The sequence below is a fragment of the Oryzias melastigma genome, linkage group LG19 (assembly GCF_002922805.2).
Source record: "Oryzias melastigma strain HK-1 linkage group LG19, ASM292280v2, whole genome shotgun sequence".
Taxonomy (NCBI): domain Eukaryota; kingdom Metazoa; phylum Chordata; class Actinopteri; order Beloniformes; family Adrianichthyidae; genus Oryzias; species Oryzias melastigma.
In genome coordinates, this window is record NC_050530.1 from 1,399,994 (window position 1) to 1,418,059 (window position 18,066).

General features: G+C 39.6%; 1 protein-coding gene across 1 annotated transcript in view; it reads left to right on the forward strand.

Moving 5' to 3' along the window:
* The window catches only part of cpped1 (calcineurin-like phosphoesterase domain containing 1), a 47,441-nt gene extending 29,837 nt beyond the window's left edge, over positions 1-17,604 (forward strand). The window contains exon 8 of the mRNA XM_024285473.2: positions 17,114-17,604. Within this exon, the coding sequence (XP_024141241.1) occupies positions 17,114-17,340 (227 nt within the window). The 3' untranslated portion in view covers positions 17,341-17,604. The remainder of the gene's footprint in view (positions 1-17,113) is intronic.
* The last annotated feature ends 462 nt before the right edge of the window (positions 17,605-18,066 follow it).

The window sequence follows — 18,066 nt, forward strand, 5'->3', positions numbered from 1 at the left end:
CTTGAGCTTTACCTTTTTTAGGGTGTCCTTTGAGCTCAAAACTTAAATAGGGAATCCTAAAAAATGTGAACTCATATATCTGCAAGAATCCTATCTCCATTTTATAGTCACAAAACTTTTCCTAAACAAAACAGAATTTTACTCATTTTATTTGTATGGAATTGTAATGGCACCAACCTGCAAAGGAAATGTATCATGGGCTCTAAAAGCCTGCAGTTAAGTGGTAAATCATGCAAACAATCAGGTTAAGTGGTTTCAGTGACACTTTGGGTGGCATCGCAGTTCGTTTCCTTTGACAGTCATTAATGGTTGTAACAGGCTTCTAAAATCTGAGGCAAACTAAACTAAAACACTGTTTTATGTGTGGTCCGCTCAGAGCGCAGGGAAAAGCTGCAACATTTGGGGGGATTTTTGTTTGTTTGTTACCTCAGGTGGTCTGGAGTGTTTAGAAGGTTCAAAATCTCTTTTTATATTTGACGCAGACCAAGCACTGGGCGGGACTTTGACTGTAGGACTGGACCGAGTGAGTGCGACGTCATTCATAGAAAATGGTTTCAATAAAATGAACTTCAAAATGTTTCTATTTATTTCCACTTAACTTCCTATTTATATATTCCTATGAAATGACAGGGGGGGTCACTAGGTCCAGTTCTCTTGTACAGTCACTGGGATAGGATATCATGTAAAAAATCTGAAAGTGAGAAAAATCTCCACCATAAAGACACAAAATACATGTTTTTTTTTTTTTTTTTGCTTTTACTTTTTGATCTACCACAACAAAAACTAGCATCAGCTCATAAGTTCAGGAACATCCATCAAACTCTTCTTATCTGCAAAGCAACTTAAATGTCTACTAAGCAAGAACAATGTCATAAACCGCCATAAAAGAGATGCACACAAATCCTGAACTTTAACCCGTCAAGGCTTCTGTTTTTTTTTTATCTCTTCTTGCCTCAAAAGCATTTCAGAAACGTTAAGAATGCACTTGTGGACGAAGAATGGATCCCTTGAATATTGGAGCAGAAAGTGTTTGCTGGTTCCATCACAACAGAAGCTACAACAGTATCAGAGGGGAGGGGGCAGAGGATCAGCAGAATACCAGGAATGGTTTAACGAAGGATTTCTCTGAAGTGTGAATCACACAAAACCACTTTGGTCAAGTGCTGTTTAAAAATATATATATGAAACAGCTGTAAGTGTGTGTAATTTGTTCTATTTCACCTCACACAGACACACACTGTGACACACTTGATTCAGAAAAACAGAAGAATAACAGCACCTAAAGCTTACATGCTTCTATTTTATTCAGAAAGCTTTGGACAAGGTCGTCTTTGTTTAAGTGGGTTATATATAAGCCTCGCTGAAAGGCGATGTAGATTTATCAGAATTTCTTTGTACCAATTAAACATGAATATTGTCTCCGCTGCTCGTTTGAGACTTTTACACGAAACCAAAACTGTGGTCTGGCACGCATCAAAAGGTTACAGTTTTGGTCTTATCTAAAGGAAAGTCAGTGGATGGCCTTTAAAACGTCTTTTCGTGTTAGACCTCATTTGTCCTTCGAGACTAAATCACATCAGCTAAGAACAGCTGGAGGTCTGACTTTGCATTACCAAGCTGCTTGTGTGTTTCCTGCAATTGAAAAAGTGCTTTCTCTGCTTCTTTTCCATCTTAAATCTTCTGCAAAATCTAATATTTCTGCTTTGTGCAGTTGTTCTGCATTTGAACGACTGTGCAGCCATGCATTTCTCCATGCTCAACGCTTTCAACCACAACTATCTATATGTTATCCAGTGACACAGCTGCACATAGGAAAGGTACCAATTAGTCATCTTCCGGCTCATCAGAGCGAACAGTTCTTCTCTGGAAACTGTTGACTGCACCCCAGCTCGATTTAATGACTCTCTCTGTGATGACCCCCCTCCCAGCGGCGACAAATCTACTGTCCCATTGTTAATCGTGTCAATGTTGTAAAACATCCTCTTTTTATTTTCAGTTATGACTCCTACTTCCTAATCATTCTAACTGTCTTTGGTATCAGCACATTAAACTCCTTTAAGATAATTCAAGGACTTCAGGCTGTAAAACAAGCTATTTGAATATAAAAACGGCAAATCTAGCTTTTGAGACATCCTGAGCTCCATTTTCTGGACTGCATCTCAGCCGCTTCATTCTCTTCTCCTTTTATATTCAACTTCCTCCCTTTGTGCTGTCAAAAACAGGAATGTCACTGAATGTAAAATCACTGCACGATGCGCGGGTTATTAAATTATTAAAAGGTGTCTTTCCTCCTCACCTGAACTCCTTTCTGGTTTAGTAAAAGAGCAAAAGAAAATTCTATTGTAGGGAGAGAAAAAAAACAAGTTTATGCTGGAAATGTTTGCAATCACTGACTATATGCGTGGTTCTGTTTACCCTTTAACACCAGACGTGACACCTAACTAACACATGCCCTTTGAAAGTACTGTAACTGATCGTTGATGTGATCAGCTGATTCTGCTGCAACTTTGCGTATCTGCTTTGCACTGATATGATCGGAGTAAATCTGCGTTTCTCTGTGATGAAATCATCTTGTTCACGCCGTCTGCACAGGCGCTTCGCTACTGTACAGTGTTGCGTATCAAGGTCATATGCACAGTTTCCTCTCTTTCTGTCTTTCGTGATACTCGTGTGTTATACGTAATTCATGGGTTTCTTGGTTCGTCACTCGTAGATGTCCGTCAAGGATTTCGTCCGGCAGGTCTTTATGTGAATTCAGTTTTCAGACTTTCAAAATCTTTGGCGAATTGAGAATTACACAGTTTATGCATATGTTAAGTATTTAAATTTTGTAAATTTTACACTGTTGTGTTTTCGGCAAAATGCATAAGAAAATTTTTGTCTTTCTACGATTGTTCCGCGAATGTCTAATGGTGCATACACACCAAACGTGATTCACGCAACAAATTTGCGTGCCAGCTCTGTCTGTAGATATCTCACTTAGAATGGATGGAAGACACATACGATGTTTAAGAATAAAGATTTATTTATTGTGAAGAGTTCAACAAAAACATCAGTTATCATGTCTCCATGTTTGGGTTATGATTAATATTCAAAGATTTTCCTGGTACAGGAGGCTGTGTCTGAATGACAGCCGCTTCTGCAACGATTGTGTGTTTCTGTGTTTGAGCTTGAAGGTTCCATGTTTTGTATAAATCTGAAGGGGGATTAAAATTAAGAGACCTTTTTCCTTTTTTAATGTTTCGATGAGACCCAAACTGGCATCCCCCGCAGCATCTCTGCCGGCTTCATCGCGGGAGTGAAAACCACTGATCTGTTGGGCACCGATTGGGTTTTATGCGGTTCCGGCGCCAAAGCAGTTCTTTGGTTTCAGTTCCTAGTCTGTGATATGTTCGGTACTTCGCTCTCCACCTCGTGCTTCCTGGTAGCCGCTCCTAGCTCTGCCCTCCGCTGTCTCAGCTCCCCGGTTCCCGCCTGGTCAAAGCTCCCAGCGTTTGGAGCGGGCGAGCCCCGCTGGTCCGGGAGGCTGTCCGGCTGCAAACCGAGAATCGCTGTGACAGGACATAAACGCTTGTATTAGATTAGTATTTTACACGCTGATCGAGTCACCAAAAACGTCAAATGCCCAAAGCTGAGTTCCTGATAGGCTGACGCGACTCAGCGACCTGTCAAACTTCAGGTATTTACGTTTTGAGCTGCTGGCAGACCTTCGCGCTGCGCAGGTCGCTCACATCGCACCGCAGGTTTTCACTTCGCCTCAGAGCGCACCTGTACCATTGAATAATGTTGGAGCTGGCTGCTACTGCCGCCAGAATCACGTTCGGTGTGAATGCACCATAACAGACTTTTCACGCATTTACCAATAATTTTGATTTGGCACATAAGGCACACACATCATGTTAAAATTACTTATTTGATGCACAAATCACTAATGACTTTCAACAATGCAATAATCACACACAGTTCATAAATTATTTTGTATTGTGAGACGGATGTATAAATCGACCGATCTTTCAACCCTCCAGCAGTCCATACTGAGTGAGGGTCGCCCGTCTGGCTCGTCCAATCAGGGGCTTGGGTCTCTTGCTGGGTGGTGTCCGACATCGTGTGGAAGGTGGGTCGGGGGAGGGGTCATGTGTGGTGTCATTTTTTCCCCCTTTTGAGCTTTTGGGAATTTACGAATTTCTCTTGAAGAGCTTTAAGGATTTGCAGGGACGTCTCCTTGTCTGGGTTCATGAGATCATTCAGTTTTTCTCGTTACCTTTCATACTGGAGGAGCTGCATCTAAATGACGGTGCTTTTCTTCTCTGTGACCCAGTTTGAAGACTTGTTGTCCCGCATTAGTCTGATTAAGGAAAACATAAAAACTAAAATATTATTGTCTCGTTGCAAATGCAGGCTGTACAGGAGACACAGAGATCTACAGCCAATCAGGATGCAAACCTCAATCCACTGTGGAAAAAAAAGTAAAAATCCAGAAGACCACAAAAAAAGCGAACCATGACATAGCGAGGGACTACTGTACCTCGTACAGCTGGGCGCACTGGTATGACCTGGCATTTGTTTTATTATTCGATCCATTGGGAAGTTGGATCTCACTCCATAGTCCTGAGAACGCCGCGATCTTTCCCAACTTTGTCCATTTTTCAGCACACAAATAGAATTCAGCTAGCAAAGAGTTTGTGCAACTAGAGGGAAAAGATGCCTTCTTCCATGAGTTGCCATCTCGCTGAAGAGCTGGCATTCCTGGCAGCACCGAGGAGGTGTATTCTAGTGCATGTGTGCGCCGTGTCCCCTCAGACACAACTGAATTCTCCAGCTTGGTGTCTGCTTACTGGGAGGAGAGTGAAAAGGCACAAATCCCACGACTGCTCTCAGCCTCTCCAATCTTTATAGTTTGAGTGCTGTAATTAGATTTTTACCCCCCATCACCACCCCCAGACACACGCATTATCCTCTGGGGTTTATACCCTTTTCTACTCACGTTATCAACACAAACCCAATGACAGATGAATGTACATTTACAGGTTCTCCTTCAGCCATCGCTCGCCTCTAAACCTTGTTTACTTGGCTAGGACACACAAACACAAACACACACACCCATAAGGTGCAGCAGGAAGATTCATTGGAATGCTCCGCCTTGCTTGCGGCTGCACAGTTTGTACATACTGTAGGTAATTAGAGACACAGATAAGCCTGTTCTGCTCTGCTCAGTCTATCCATCTCTACCTCTGCTTCTCTCAGTCTTTCTGGGTCTCTTGCCGCTGGTGGTTGTTATCAGCAAGAGCTCCACTCAGTACTGAAGACACATCCATCTCCCACTGAGGAGTCCACACAGAGCAGCCATAAAGCCAGTAACCCCATTGTTCTTAACAGAGTCACGATTATTCTCTATGTTTCCTGATTTACATTTAGAGGTGAGAGAAACTTCATCGAGCCTTTAGGCCACACGAGTCAAAGTCAAGGCCCGGGGGCCGAATCCGGCCCTCAGGGTAAATCTCAAATCTTGCTTTGAGTTTTTCTCTCCCAGCTCTATTCTGATATGTGAAAGACTTGGAGCCATATAATTCCAGCTGAGCACAAACCACATTTATTAACTTCTCCTTCAGGATCGATTTTTAAATGGTTGGGTCTTCCCTAAATCAAAAAGAACATTAGATACATCTCTACTGAAGCAGAGTTCCTGATTGGTCAAAGCTCAACTGGTTTAACTTTCAATGCAACCTCAATAGCTTCCTGTTTTGTACGTAGAGCCCCAAAACAGACCTATAATTTGCATAGCTACTCATGAATACAAGAGTTTTGAACATGGAAGCCCAAAATGTGCATATACTCCCACTTGCATAGACTTTTCATTGGAAGTGGTAGCTTCTTCGTGCAATGCCACGTTCAGTGTAATTGTAGCTGTAGTCACATTGGTATTGGTAAAGTTGCATTCACTCCTAACGTGACGCGATTGTTAAATTTGCCCCAGAACTTTGTGGGAGGAGCTAGCGCCGGATGTTTTTAGCCTGATCGCTACATGGAGTGATGTCTGTGTATATCTCAATTACAATGCACGGAAGATTGTTTAGAGATCAGATTGATTTATTTTAAAGAGTTCTACAAAAATAAGGGTAATCAAATCTCATGTTTGGGTTCATGAGATCATTCAGAGATTCTTCCGGTACGGTGAGCTTCACTCCTGGTGTAAAAGTGACGACTGCTTTTGGTTTCCGTGTCTCTGTGACCCAGTTTGAAGACTTGCTGTCCCGTATCAACCACAGAGCGGAAAAAATCTGTGCGTCATGTAGGCGTGTAGCTATGATGTGAACAGCACCAACGGGCTATGGGGGGTTGAAGAAAAAAGAAAAATCCGTGCAACATGCCTGTAGCTTGTCTGCGTCTCACTTTCTTACCTTTACGTACTGTATAAGTGTTGACTACGACCTGTTGCCCGCAGCATACCCGTAGAAAAAAACGTGCATAAATATTTGTCTTTACGGGCTCACTGAATGGACTGCCATAGAGACTCAGAAGGCTCATACCCACCCATAAAGGCAGTTGTGAGTAAAGCATAAGCCATTTTATTGATAATCTATAATACCTTTGATCTTAAACGTCTGATTCTCTTAATGTGATTGGTCCATTCACTGTCCAGTGACTGGATTGACGAGGTGGGCCAATGCAGGCTAATAATAACCAGTGAACGCTGCGAGTGTGTTCCTACTCTGTTCCTCTCAACGATTTTACATCTCCTGACTTTGACCTTTCAATGATTACTAGAACTGACAGTCTTTGATACACAAAGGACTGCCAGAACTGTTTTCATTCCCTTTCATGAAGTCAAATCCGATCCTTCCTTCTGACATCAACGGCGTGCTCATGGATTTTAGTCTGCAGTAAGAGTGAAATATGAGTCCTATCCTTGAGATGTTGCTTCCTCAGTAGTTTGTACTGAATTGGGTCTGTGTGAATGGCAGTTTAAGTCTGGCCCAATTCTTTTCAAAGATCTGGTGGATCTTGGGTTTGCTGGTATTCATGCTGGTATTCATGTCATGCTCATCGGTTCCATGTTCTCATCCTTTGGAGTCTTTTAACATGGCTGTCCGGCTGCACTTTTACTGCCTCTGTCGGCTGTTTAAGTCATTACATTCATGGTAGAATTTCATATCTAAGACATTAAACAAAAAAATCTAATAATGTTTATAATGTTTTCTCTCTTATTATCAGATTTACAGATTAAAAAAAAAAAACCTTTCTATCCATAATTCTCAAATACAAAAAGGAGTTTTTGTCATCAAAACACACAATATGATGTAGAAACATATGAATCTAAAAAGACCAAAGTGGTGTGGAGCTTCACATTTAAAGCTTATTTCCTAATAATGTGTCACTGCAAACAGAATCCATCATCTCCATCATGATGGTTACCTGCTTCCCTGTAATTTACCATTTTACTACCATTTTACTGTCATTACTGTTTGTTCCAGTTCCTGGGATAAAACCTCTGCTTTAAATATATATATATATATATATATACACACTGTTTTCTTTTGTTATTATGAGTCACAAACCCAAAATGTTCACCCTAAATGTGTCGTAAACTGATATTTATCGTATTCAAAACACCATTTATGACAATTTCTTGTTGTAATTTAATGATTTTTAAATGAAATTTGTGTAGTAAAAGTAAAAAACATTCAAAGTGGCGGTGAGTTTGTTTACTGACAAATGAATAGGTGCTTAAAGATTAATAATATATTAAGTCAACTTTTAATTATTGGATACACAACAATATGTTTAATCCTATTGTTTTAAACTCATCGTTCTTAATTTAAAAGCTTTGATTTACATTTTTTTGAAAGATAATTAAAGATACAAAAACTAAAGAGTAATAAATGCTCAACAGATATGAAAAAAAACTTAAACAATAAATTGTGTAAAAAAGTTTGAGAAAAAAAGAAGCGCATTCTGTCCTCTTCAATTCAAGTTTGTTTATGAAGTATTAACTCTTTATGCGTACTTAGAGATGTTTTAAATAAATTCACTTTTTTCTTCATTTTCACCCCTTTTATGCTGCTGATTACAAAGGACACAGTAAATACAGTTTATTTGTAAATTATCAGGTAAGGAAGTCAAATTTAGGGATGTAGAATTAACTTCCTAAAGAAACTATTTTTTTCTTATACTTTTATGAATGCAATTCCAGGCAAAAGAACATTTTATCTATTTTAATAAGCCTTCCCCTAATTAAATTGGTTTGGGCATTCCTCAAGGTACTGTACCAAGATCCATCTATTTTAAATTAATAACTTTATGACTTTGTCTTTAATTTTAATTTTTTTGTTTGTCTCCTTGACTGTACTTGAGACCTGAACTGAATGACTCCTCCTCCCTCGTATTCCAAACAGGAAGTACTCACTAGTCGTGTTTCCATTAACTCTGAAATTTCGAAAAACGGAATTTCGATATTAAATTCTCCTAATGGAAACACCACAATTTCGAAAAAACTCGCCTTTTTCGAAATAAAGTATTTGCGCTTAGAGGAGGTGGTATTTGGGCCGTATCGAAACAGTAGTTTTTCGAAAAACTGTAATGGAAACACTTTTTTCGAAACAAACGAGTCACGTGACCATTAACCGGATATGACGTTTCGGACAGGAAGCAGGAAAAGCTGGTCACATGCGCTTTTTCACAGCAACTGGCTGCCTTGGGCACCGCACAGCGGGAGCCACAAGAGGTCCCACGGCATCGCACAGTTAATCAAAAGTTGAGCGTGTCATGCGAAAATGCTGAATCCACAGCTCTTCGGTGAATTCTTCAACCACGATTTCCCAAAACTGTTTGACTCTACGTCGCTCCCACGTATAAGGAGCCTGCCGCTCCAAGGCTCGGATCAGACGTAGACGTCTTCTCTGATGGGAAGGATGAGAGCTAGCTCCGTGGCAGAAATGTGAATGAATCTACTGCACAAGAAAATAGTGTTTATATCCGTCGTCATGTTTTTTTAATGACTTCTCGCGGGAATTACTTCGAGTTTTTCGCATAATCATGGTTTAATGGAAACGCTGTTTTTTCGAAAAAGTGTTTTATCGAAATTCTAGAAATTTCGATAAAGTTTTGCGCAAAAGTGTAATGGAAACGCAGCTAATGGCTCCAAGATGCCAAAAGATTTCCATTGAAAAATAATCCCTATATTAGTCAGAATAACCGTTCTTGCTCTGCTACTTTCTTAACATTTTCTTTTAATCCTCATTTTTTTAATTTATTTTTTATTTTTGTGTGCAAATTATACAATCAGATACCTCAGTAAAAGTAGGCGGAGCCTGTTGGCCCCCATGTCCAACGTTCAAACCGTTTGAGAGATTTAATCTACAGTAGTCCGCTTTTAAGTGGAAGGGGTGTGGCCTCCCAAACAAGCTTGCTCCTGATTGGATCAGAGCGGTTGCCATGGAAACGTTGACTTAGACTGACCTGGACCAATCACTGTGTACTAATATTGTCTGGCTCAAACATTGAAAACAAAGATGCTAACTGAACTGATCTAATTTCATTGGAGCCAGAAGTTTCTATGAATGATGTCACACTTACTCGCTCCAGGTTTTACATATACAGTCAAGACCTTCAATGCCTTTCATCTGTACCTAACCAAATTTTTTTTTTAAATTGCATAATTATGCCTCATTTTATGCAGAATAGTGACATCTATCTATTTGTTATTCTTTAATATTTGTTGCTTAAAGCAGTTTTTGTGTTGCTTTACAGGCTGAAGCTTCTCAGAAAGAAAAGGGGAAAGATCTGAAAGCAAATATTTCCCTAGCAGGATTGAACCCCCTAATATAAAAATCCAGGCCTATAAAGGACAGAATCAGTGACCAGAAGATGAAAGGGTGTTTATGGAAAATGAGAAGGGAAAGTGTGGGAGGGCAGATTAAAGGCTGGATCAAAAACATCAAACCTGAATTGATGTTTTTGTTTCTTCTCTTCCTTTTATTTTGCGGCCCACGTCGTAATTTTTCCGTTAGCCTTTAAACACGGCGAGCGGCTTCATAATATTTAATCAGATTCTCAGTTTGTGGATTGAGATGGCCTCAGCATATTAAAGTCCTAATACACAGAAAATATTGGAGGAGCCTCCGCTCTCCTTCTTCTGCTTTTTTCTGACCACAATTCAATTTGGCTGGAGGTAATTTTCCTCCACTTGCACTCATTGTGTTTTCATCACTCCGCCTGCTTACTCCGGATTTCTTTTCCGTAATATTCGCCTCTCCTCCAACTCTCAGCAACTCTGTCTGTCAAAGTTGGTCCCAAAGCGGGAGTCTTCATCACCTGGAAAGCTGAAGATCCACCGCTGTTTCCAGGGCCGACGGGAGGACGGGAACGCGGAGTTATTCGTTGTTCATCCTCTCAGCGAGAAGAGCTTATGTAATGCCAGAAGACATAAAACACAAGGAGAAGGGAGACTTAATAATCCTTCAGTGAATTTAATACTGATATGTTACTGCATCCAAATACTGCAGCGCTTAAATCAGTGAGCAGCTTAGAGGATAAAGGCCGACGGTTAGAATGTGCCCGTTTCTACGCTCAGAATGGCTTTAAAATCATCAGTGGAAGAAGGATGTTATACATGACGAAGCTTAATGGCTGGAGCCATGGCGGTAACAGTCACAGATTAGTTTAAGTCCCTCTAGGGCGACCGTGCTAATTGTCCTGTAAGGCACTTAGGATAACCGAACACAAGCCGGGATCTGCGTTTCTTTAATGCAGGGAAATTGAAACGGCTCGTTTCTTTATCTGTTAACTGAGACGGTCGTCTGCAGGAGGGAAGTCCGTTCAGGATTTTGGCTCTTGTTTACCGTCACGACTCGCCCTTTCTGGTCTGAAGGTGAACCCATCGTGAAAGCAGCTCATCTGGAGTTTTGGTGGATTCATACTCCAACTTTTGTTTTTTCTAAGTCGTTCTCAGTGGTCTTTTAATTATGGTTATGCAGTTTTTAGCCAAAATCTAAGACATATTCTCTGCAGAGCAGCAGGAGCTCATTAGGAGGTCATCTAGAGGGTTGTGGGCGGAGTAAACCTTGCTAATTTTCCAGCTTATAGCGCCTCAAACGCCCAAGCTAATATTAGCTTAGCAAACAAAACAATGAGCAATATCAGAGCTATCTAGCAGTACATTTTGAAGCCAGATGGCAGCTCAGACGAGGAAAATGAAGACCTATGTGAATTTATTTGGAATTGGAGAGGAGAAAGGAGGCTTTAGCCCGCTAAAGGTATAACACAAGACACGATGTTTCATCAGTGTCATAAAGGTCGAACGGAAGCAACACGTTTCCACATGTGACTCTTCTATCTCTCCATGGCGACTCCTTAACCAAACATAAAATAAGTCATGGAGACTGCTGACCGGCCATGTCGAAAACAAATAAACAAAGCCCAGAAACTAAGACTACCAAACCCCAAACTAAAATAACAAAACCCAGCAGTGTAAGACTGCTGAGGACAAAGAGGGGAAAAAGAACAAAAAATACTAATAAAATAAAAATAAAATACCAATTCTTTAAAGTTGGGATTATTAATTAGCATTTATTTAATTTAGATGAGTTAAATGTATAAATTGATGTCTGAGGTTCATATAAATGATAAACTGTGTAGGTTTTTACATCCCTGTAGACCAGAAGACATCTTGTTTGATCAACGCTAACTCCTTAATACACAGATTTTATATTTAAAGCAAAACTTTGGTAAAAAGTTTGATCTTTTATGATCTAAAATCACATATTATCTTATGCTGAACAACATTGGTTACTAGCTGCACTGAGATGATCCTGTTTGGCACAGGGCGTCTTTTATTTTGAAAATAATTTAAAAAAAAATCTCATTTTGAGAGATGCTATTTTTGCTTTTGTTTGTGCCAAAAAATAGACATAAATTATATTTATTATTTTAAAAAAAGAAGGTCATGAATGCAAATCCATATTTCTTAAAAGCTAAAGTAAGACTACACGGCTCCTTCTCGGTTTGGATCAGTAGGAAACAAGTCCAAATGACTCTTTTACTGTGAAAGGTTGCCGACCCCTGTCCAACGTGAACTCAGACAAGATCAATCAAAACACGATTAACAGATAAAACTGTCAGAACTAAATATTTGAAAGAAAGCGGAATCAAAATGATGTAGGTAATTATTCAAAATGAGCTGTAAATATTAGCATGGATCATCTTATCTTTGTAATGCGTCTGTTCTGACATCAAGACCAGAGTAGTCGATCACGGATCAATCGATAATTACATCACTGTCTATTCTTGAGAAGTATTATTTTCACAAAGAATATAAAGTATGTCGTTTCTTTTGGCAGTCACAAAACTGAGACTTTTCAAGCATCCGGTTTTCATCTGCTCCTGATTCAACATGATTTGAATAAAGAAATACTCAAAAACACAGTTTTAATCCTAATTTTTTTAATATATATGTCCTCCATCATGAGAAAAATGCTGCAAGAACATGTTTAAAACACACTTTTCATTGGAGTGGGTCTTTAATCTCCAGGATTTTTTCCGCTCCGACAGTTTTACAAACTCTGTCACAAACTGCTTTGTATTTACTTTAAAAATGGTATTTATCTCTTACAAGTTCAAGTTTCGTTCCTTACACCTGAACCTTCTTAAGGTCCCTAAAAGACTCATTTCAGGCAGTAGCCCTGAGACTCTTGAAAGCCCCTCCCCTTTTCTCTTCGGGTGCCGATTCTGTTGAATCTTTTAAGAAACACCTTAAGACGCTCCTTTCTAAAACAGCTTTGGACTACATTGTTTTATACTCTGTTTTATTTATTTGTTACGTTGTATTGTTCTTGTTTTACTATTTGAAGCACTTTGTGACGTTGTCTGTGAAAAGTGCTTTACTAATTATTTAATTTACATCTGCACAGGAAAATAAAAATAAATGACAGGGAATATTTGATTTTCTGTTTTTAATTTGTCCCAAAAGCTTCTACTCAACTGTTGCTTTACTGGAAAAGTGGTTTCCCTTTGGGAGCTGCTGCAGCCTCCACGGCTCCTTCCTGTGTTGCGTGGTTTCATCACAGATACGTCACGTCCATATGGAGAAGATGGCGTGGAGCTGTGTGGGATGCAGATCATCTGAGACTTTCATGTGAACACACGAGTGACTAATCTGAGAGTTTCAAGGAATCAGTTTAGCTTAAAGCTTTTGTTTCTCCCGGTCCAACTCTGGCTTTACAATTTCTACGTAGCAAATAAACTCTTTTTTTTTTGTTGCATTTCTTAATGATTTGAATAAATAAATAGTCAATTTTAGGCTTCGTTTTTTTAATTTTTGTCCCCAGTTATCAGAAACATTTTTGCATTTGCTAAATAACTATAAAGAGGTCAAAAACAGCAAAGTTGAAGAGCAGAATCGGTCAACAGAGAGCATTTCTGACTCCTGTGTCAACATCAAGGCCCGGGGGCCGGATCCGGCCCTTCGAATAATTCTATCCGGCCCTCCAGATCATTTTATTTTATTGTTATTAATGACCCGATGTTTTCTTGCACTTATTTCTAACTTGTAGAATTTTGGCAAAATATATTTTTATGGAGAATAAAATATTGAAAGTTAATTAAGGTTTAAGTTGATTTATTCTGGAATAATATTCCTGCCTTTTTATTATTCATAATTATGTTAAAAAGTTACAGTTTTAAAGTTTAAAAAATTTGCATTCTGTTCGCTTTTTGGACTATTTTGACATTTGCTAAGATCTTTTAGGCTGCTTTGAAGTTTAGCTAATATTTAGCTATAAATATATTTAGCTACATGCTAACTGTTTTGGCTAATTTAGGCTTTTTTCGTTTTTTAGGCTATTTTGGAGTTAGGCTAATATTTACACATTAGGGTTGTGTCTGAATTCCCACCCAATCACTATATAGTGCACTAATTAGTGTGTTCGCAATTTTCTAGTGCTGTCTGAATCTACTAATTCCAAAATTGAGTGCACTGGAAATTTCCCAGAAGTCTCTGCGAAAAACTAGCATGCAACAATGTTCACTAGATTAGCAAATATAGACCACAATGCATTACAGTCGAACAATTTTGAGCAAAAAACTGCTTTAAATGTAATATTTGAATAAAACATCCACATTTTCCCCATCAGAACACAGTGGAGTCATAAATAAACATTGTGAAATTTTTATTTCTATTTGATTTTTTGTGAAATCGATGATGTCATATCTGGTGTTTAGAAAAACGAAAGAAAAGTAGTGAGCATCGTGTCCAAATTACTTTTAAAATCCAGCGCACTATATCATTTTTTAGTAGTTAGGGTTAAGGGGAGAATTTGGACACATCCTGGCTGTTTTGGCTCATTTATGCTTTTTTGTCCATTCTGGAGTTTAGCTAATAGTTCAGCTAAATGTTAGCTGTTTTGGCTCATTTAGGCTTTCTTTGTCTGTTTTTTAGGCTATTTTGAAGTTTAGCTATTTTTTCAGCTACATGCTCTGGGCTGTTTTGACTAAAATAAGTTTTTCTTTTCTTTTAGTTTTTAGGCTAATTTGGCATTTAGCTAATATTTTAGCTTGCTATCAGCTTCAGTGTTTTCAGCTATTAGCTTTAGTTATTTCACCTATCAACTGAAGCACTTTCAGCTATCATTTTAAGCAATTTCAGCTATCAGCACTAGTATCTTCAGCGCCAAATTCAGCTTACAGCATTCACACTAGCATTATCACAGCTAATGCTGTATATCTAGTTCATACTTATGTTAATAAGTTACGGTTTTAAAACGTGTTCAGTAAATGTTTATCCTGTTTTGCCCGGGACCTAAGGTGTGTTTTGGATTTTGGCCCCTTTTGCGACTGAGTTAGACACCCCTGCTTTATGACCTTTCTCCTGGAGGTCGTAGAAACTTCCGGGTCCGCTCGCCAAAGCCGATCAGCCGCTGCTGAGGCACGGTGACATCAAAGTTACCGTCTCCAAAAATCCGATTCCCGCCGTGATCCAGCGGCTGCTCCGACGCGTCACAAACCAGTGGGCACACAGAATGCCCCCCCAGAGCTCCATTAGAAATAAATTGCACACATAGCAGCTTAAATCATCAATTCCCATCTATGGCAGATTAATAATTTAATGGCCCACCGTGCGCAATGCTAACCTCCCATAGCTCCTGATATTAACACAAATTTAGGTCACATTTGTATTCTGGGGCTGTTTTATTATGCAGAGTGGCAGAGTTGATGATTCAGAGCAATTTCCCAGTGCTGACATGGAGGTAGTATCAGCAGTGGGATACACAAGAGGGGAGGGGGGTCTTCCTCGTCTTTTGTTGTACGGGATTCTGGGACAGACGGATCTCTTCCTCACACCAAGGCTGCGATTTATACTTTATTGTCGCCCGATTTTTCATTATTTTTTAGCCTGCTGTTCCACCGGAGACGCAGCAGTATCAGCTTCACTCCACACAGCGGATTCGGTTAGAAATGAGAGCAGCTCCTGCTCAGCTGGAACTCATTCAAACATTTAAACGGTCATACATGGAGCAAAAAACAAAGAAAACTCTTCTCAATCTGTTTAAATCAGACAATCAGCTCTTATATGTTTATTTTTGTTTGAAGTTGGTATTTTGGCTTAAGAAAAACTAAAAATAATAATGCTGCATGTATTATTTAAGGGCCTATATCATGCAAATCCACTTTTTGATCTCTTAAGTGTTTTATGATGTCAATTCCTCACAAATGAGCAGTATTTTGATTCATTCATACATCTCTGAGCACCACCCCCTCCCAATCCACAGAAACGAGTCCTCACATTGTGACATCACAAAGTGGGGAACAACCCCTTCCAGGAGGAGTCTGCACTGCCAGCTCCGCCCCCAGGCTAACACACACACACACTTTCTCCGTGATGCTAACGAAAATCTGCAAAATTCTTTTGTTTTTTATGCACAATATGCTCGTCCATCTTGGCAAAGGTTCGGATGTTGTTTATTTTCGTGGGTGAAACGCAGACACGCTGCTCGGACTGGCTTTAGGATGACATCATGAAATGGGCGGAGCCTGAGAGATCAAGTTGTCACGGTTGAAAAAGGAGCTTGCAAAAATAAAAATAGTTCTTTACTTTATTAAAGCTAATTTATCATCGTTATATGGATATATTTTATTCTGAAAGGCTCAGAATATCGTGATGTAGTCCCTTTAATTGGGCCAAAGTGTGGAATTGAACAATTTCTGCACAATATGGGAAAAGAAAACTTTTGAACATTATTCACAAAATTTCTCACAAGTTAAAACCACAACTGAAGTTTTGTTGACCCTTGACCTCAGGAAGAGGTGGCCATCTTAATTTAAAAATATATATATATATGTTTACTACCAGCTACAAATTTAAACTCCTTCTAGGGATTTTGATGTGTCAACTCCTAAACTCCTCGAGTACCTTTGGTAAGCTACTTGGTGAAAAAATGTTTGAACAACATTCATGTAGCGAGCTCACAAAAGTGGTCTTCCCCTGTTGCTCTCACACGTTTTACTAGAATATTCTGAAAATTGAATACGTGAATCCTCGGCTCAAGCTGAACGAAATGATATATCACATGATATAAATATTGTAGTTAGGTGTGGGCGTTGTTAACAAAAACCTCCGTTGCCAAGGAAAAGAAAAAAAATTACTTTAGTCGATTCTTCTAAAAATTACATAGATTTGTTCGTCACATCCAAAAGACCAAAACATAAAATGGTTACTATGGAGACGATCAAACAGAAAAGCCACCATGTTGGACAAAAAAAAAAAAGTAAGGATTTTTTTTTTTAATTTGTAAAATAGAGCTCTGAATTGTGGGGGATGGGCAGAAAAGGGGGGGTTGGGGGTTGCACCTGCGGGCCGTTCACCGGCATTCATGCCTTTAACATTTAATGGTTTTATAGTTATGAATTAAAAATTATAACTTAAATGACTTGGACTTTAAACGTGACTTGAAAAAGGGGATTTGTGCGTTTTGGGGATTTTATAGAGCAAGATAAATGTTTTGTGAAACAAAAATCCTGAAGTTCTCCTGCAGTAAAACTGTCCCGTCCGGTTCATCAAACCCAGAGGACTTCCCTTGAACATCTGTCGGTTTTTCTCATATTTCGTCTGTCCTCCTCACAGGTGTGAAGGCGGTCTTCTCCGGCCATTACCATAGGAACGCCGGCGCCTGCCACGACGGCCTGGACATGGTGGTGAGCTCGGCCATCGGCTGCCAGCTCGGCGAGGACGCGCACGGCGTCCGGGTGGTGGTGGTGACAGCGGACAGGGTCGTCCACCGCTACCACAGCCTGGAGCGTCTGAGTGCTGCAGGCATGGACGAGGACCTCCGGGCGCTCCTGGAGGCCTGAGAGCGCCTGGAAACAGACAATTTGGGAAGATTTTCTTTTTAATTCAGTTTTTACCCTTTTTTTTTCCAATAATTTTAGAGTTTGTTGTGAGGTGGAGCTGCACATTTCTGCATCACAGTTGACCAGTTTGTACCAAAAACCAGCTTTTAAACAATTTGGTTTTATATTCACACTATGGTTTATATCCAACATTAACTGTACTCCTCAGGGTGTACAGCACTTTATTGTGGTATTAAACTACGTTTTATTTAGTGTCTTAGTCTAGAACAAGAGAAAGTCCTTTAACAGGGTCTTAAAGTGGCTTAAAACAGCCTGAAAACGGCGGTTTAAGACCCGAGTCGCTCATGATTCCAATCTAAAGTGAGTCAAATGTTACTCATCTTTTAGACGGTGAAAGCTTTATGGTGCAACAGCGATCCAAAACCACAACAGCGGGACACAAACTCAAGCAAATCCAATCTGACTAAAAGCAAAAATCTGCTAATTTTATGTACTGAAGTATTCTGGAGCCGTCGTTTCTGCACAGAGAATCTGAATTATTCACTGAAGCTACAGTAGATCCATTTTTCTGTTCTGTTAGTTCTCGTCGTTTGCAGTCTTCCCTCATTTCCTTCCCACATTTTATCATTGAATTAAGAAACAGTCGATTTGTGGTTTCACCACATCGATTCTGAACACCTCATGAGCGAAAAAAAAAACTTTCTCTGCAAATTTTTCATGCATTTA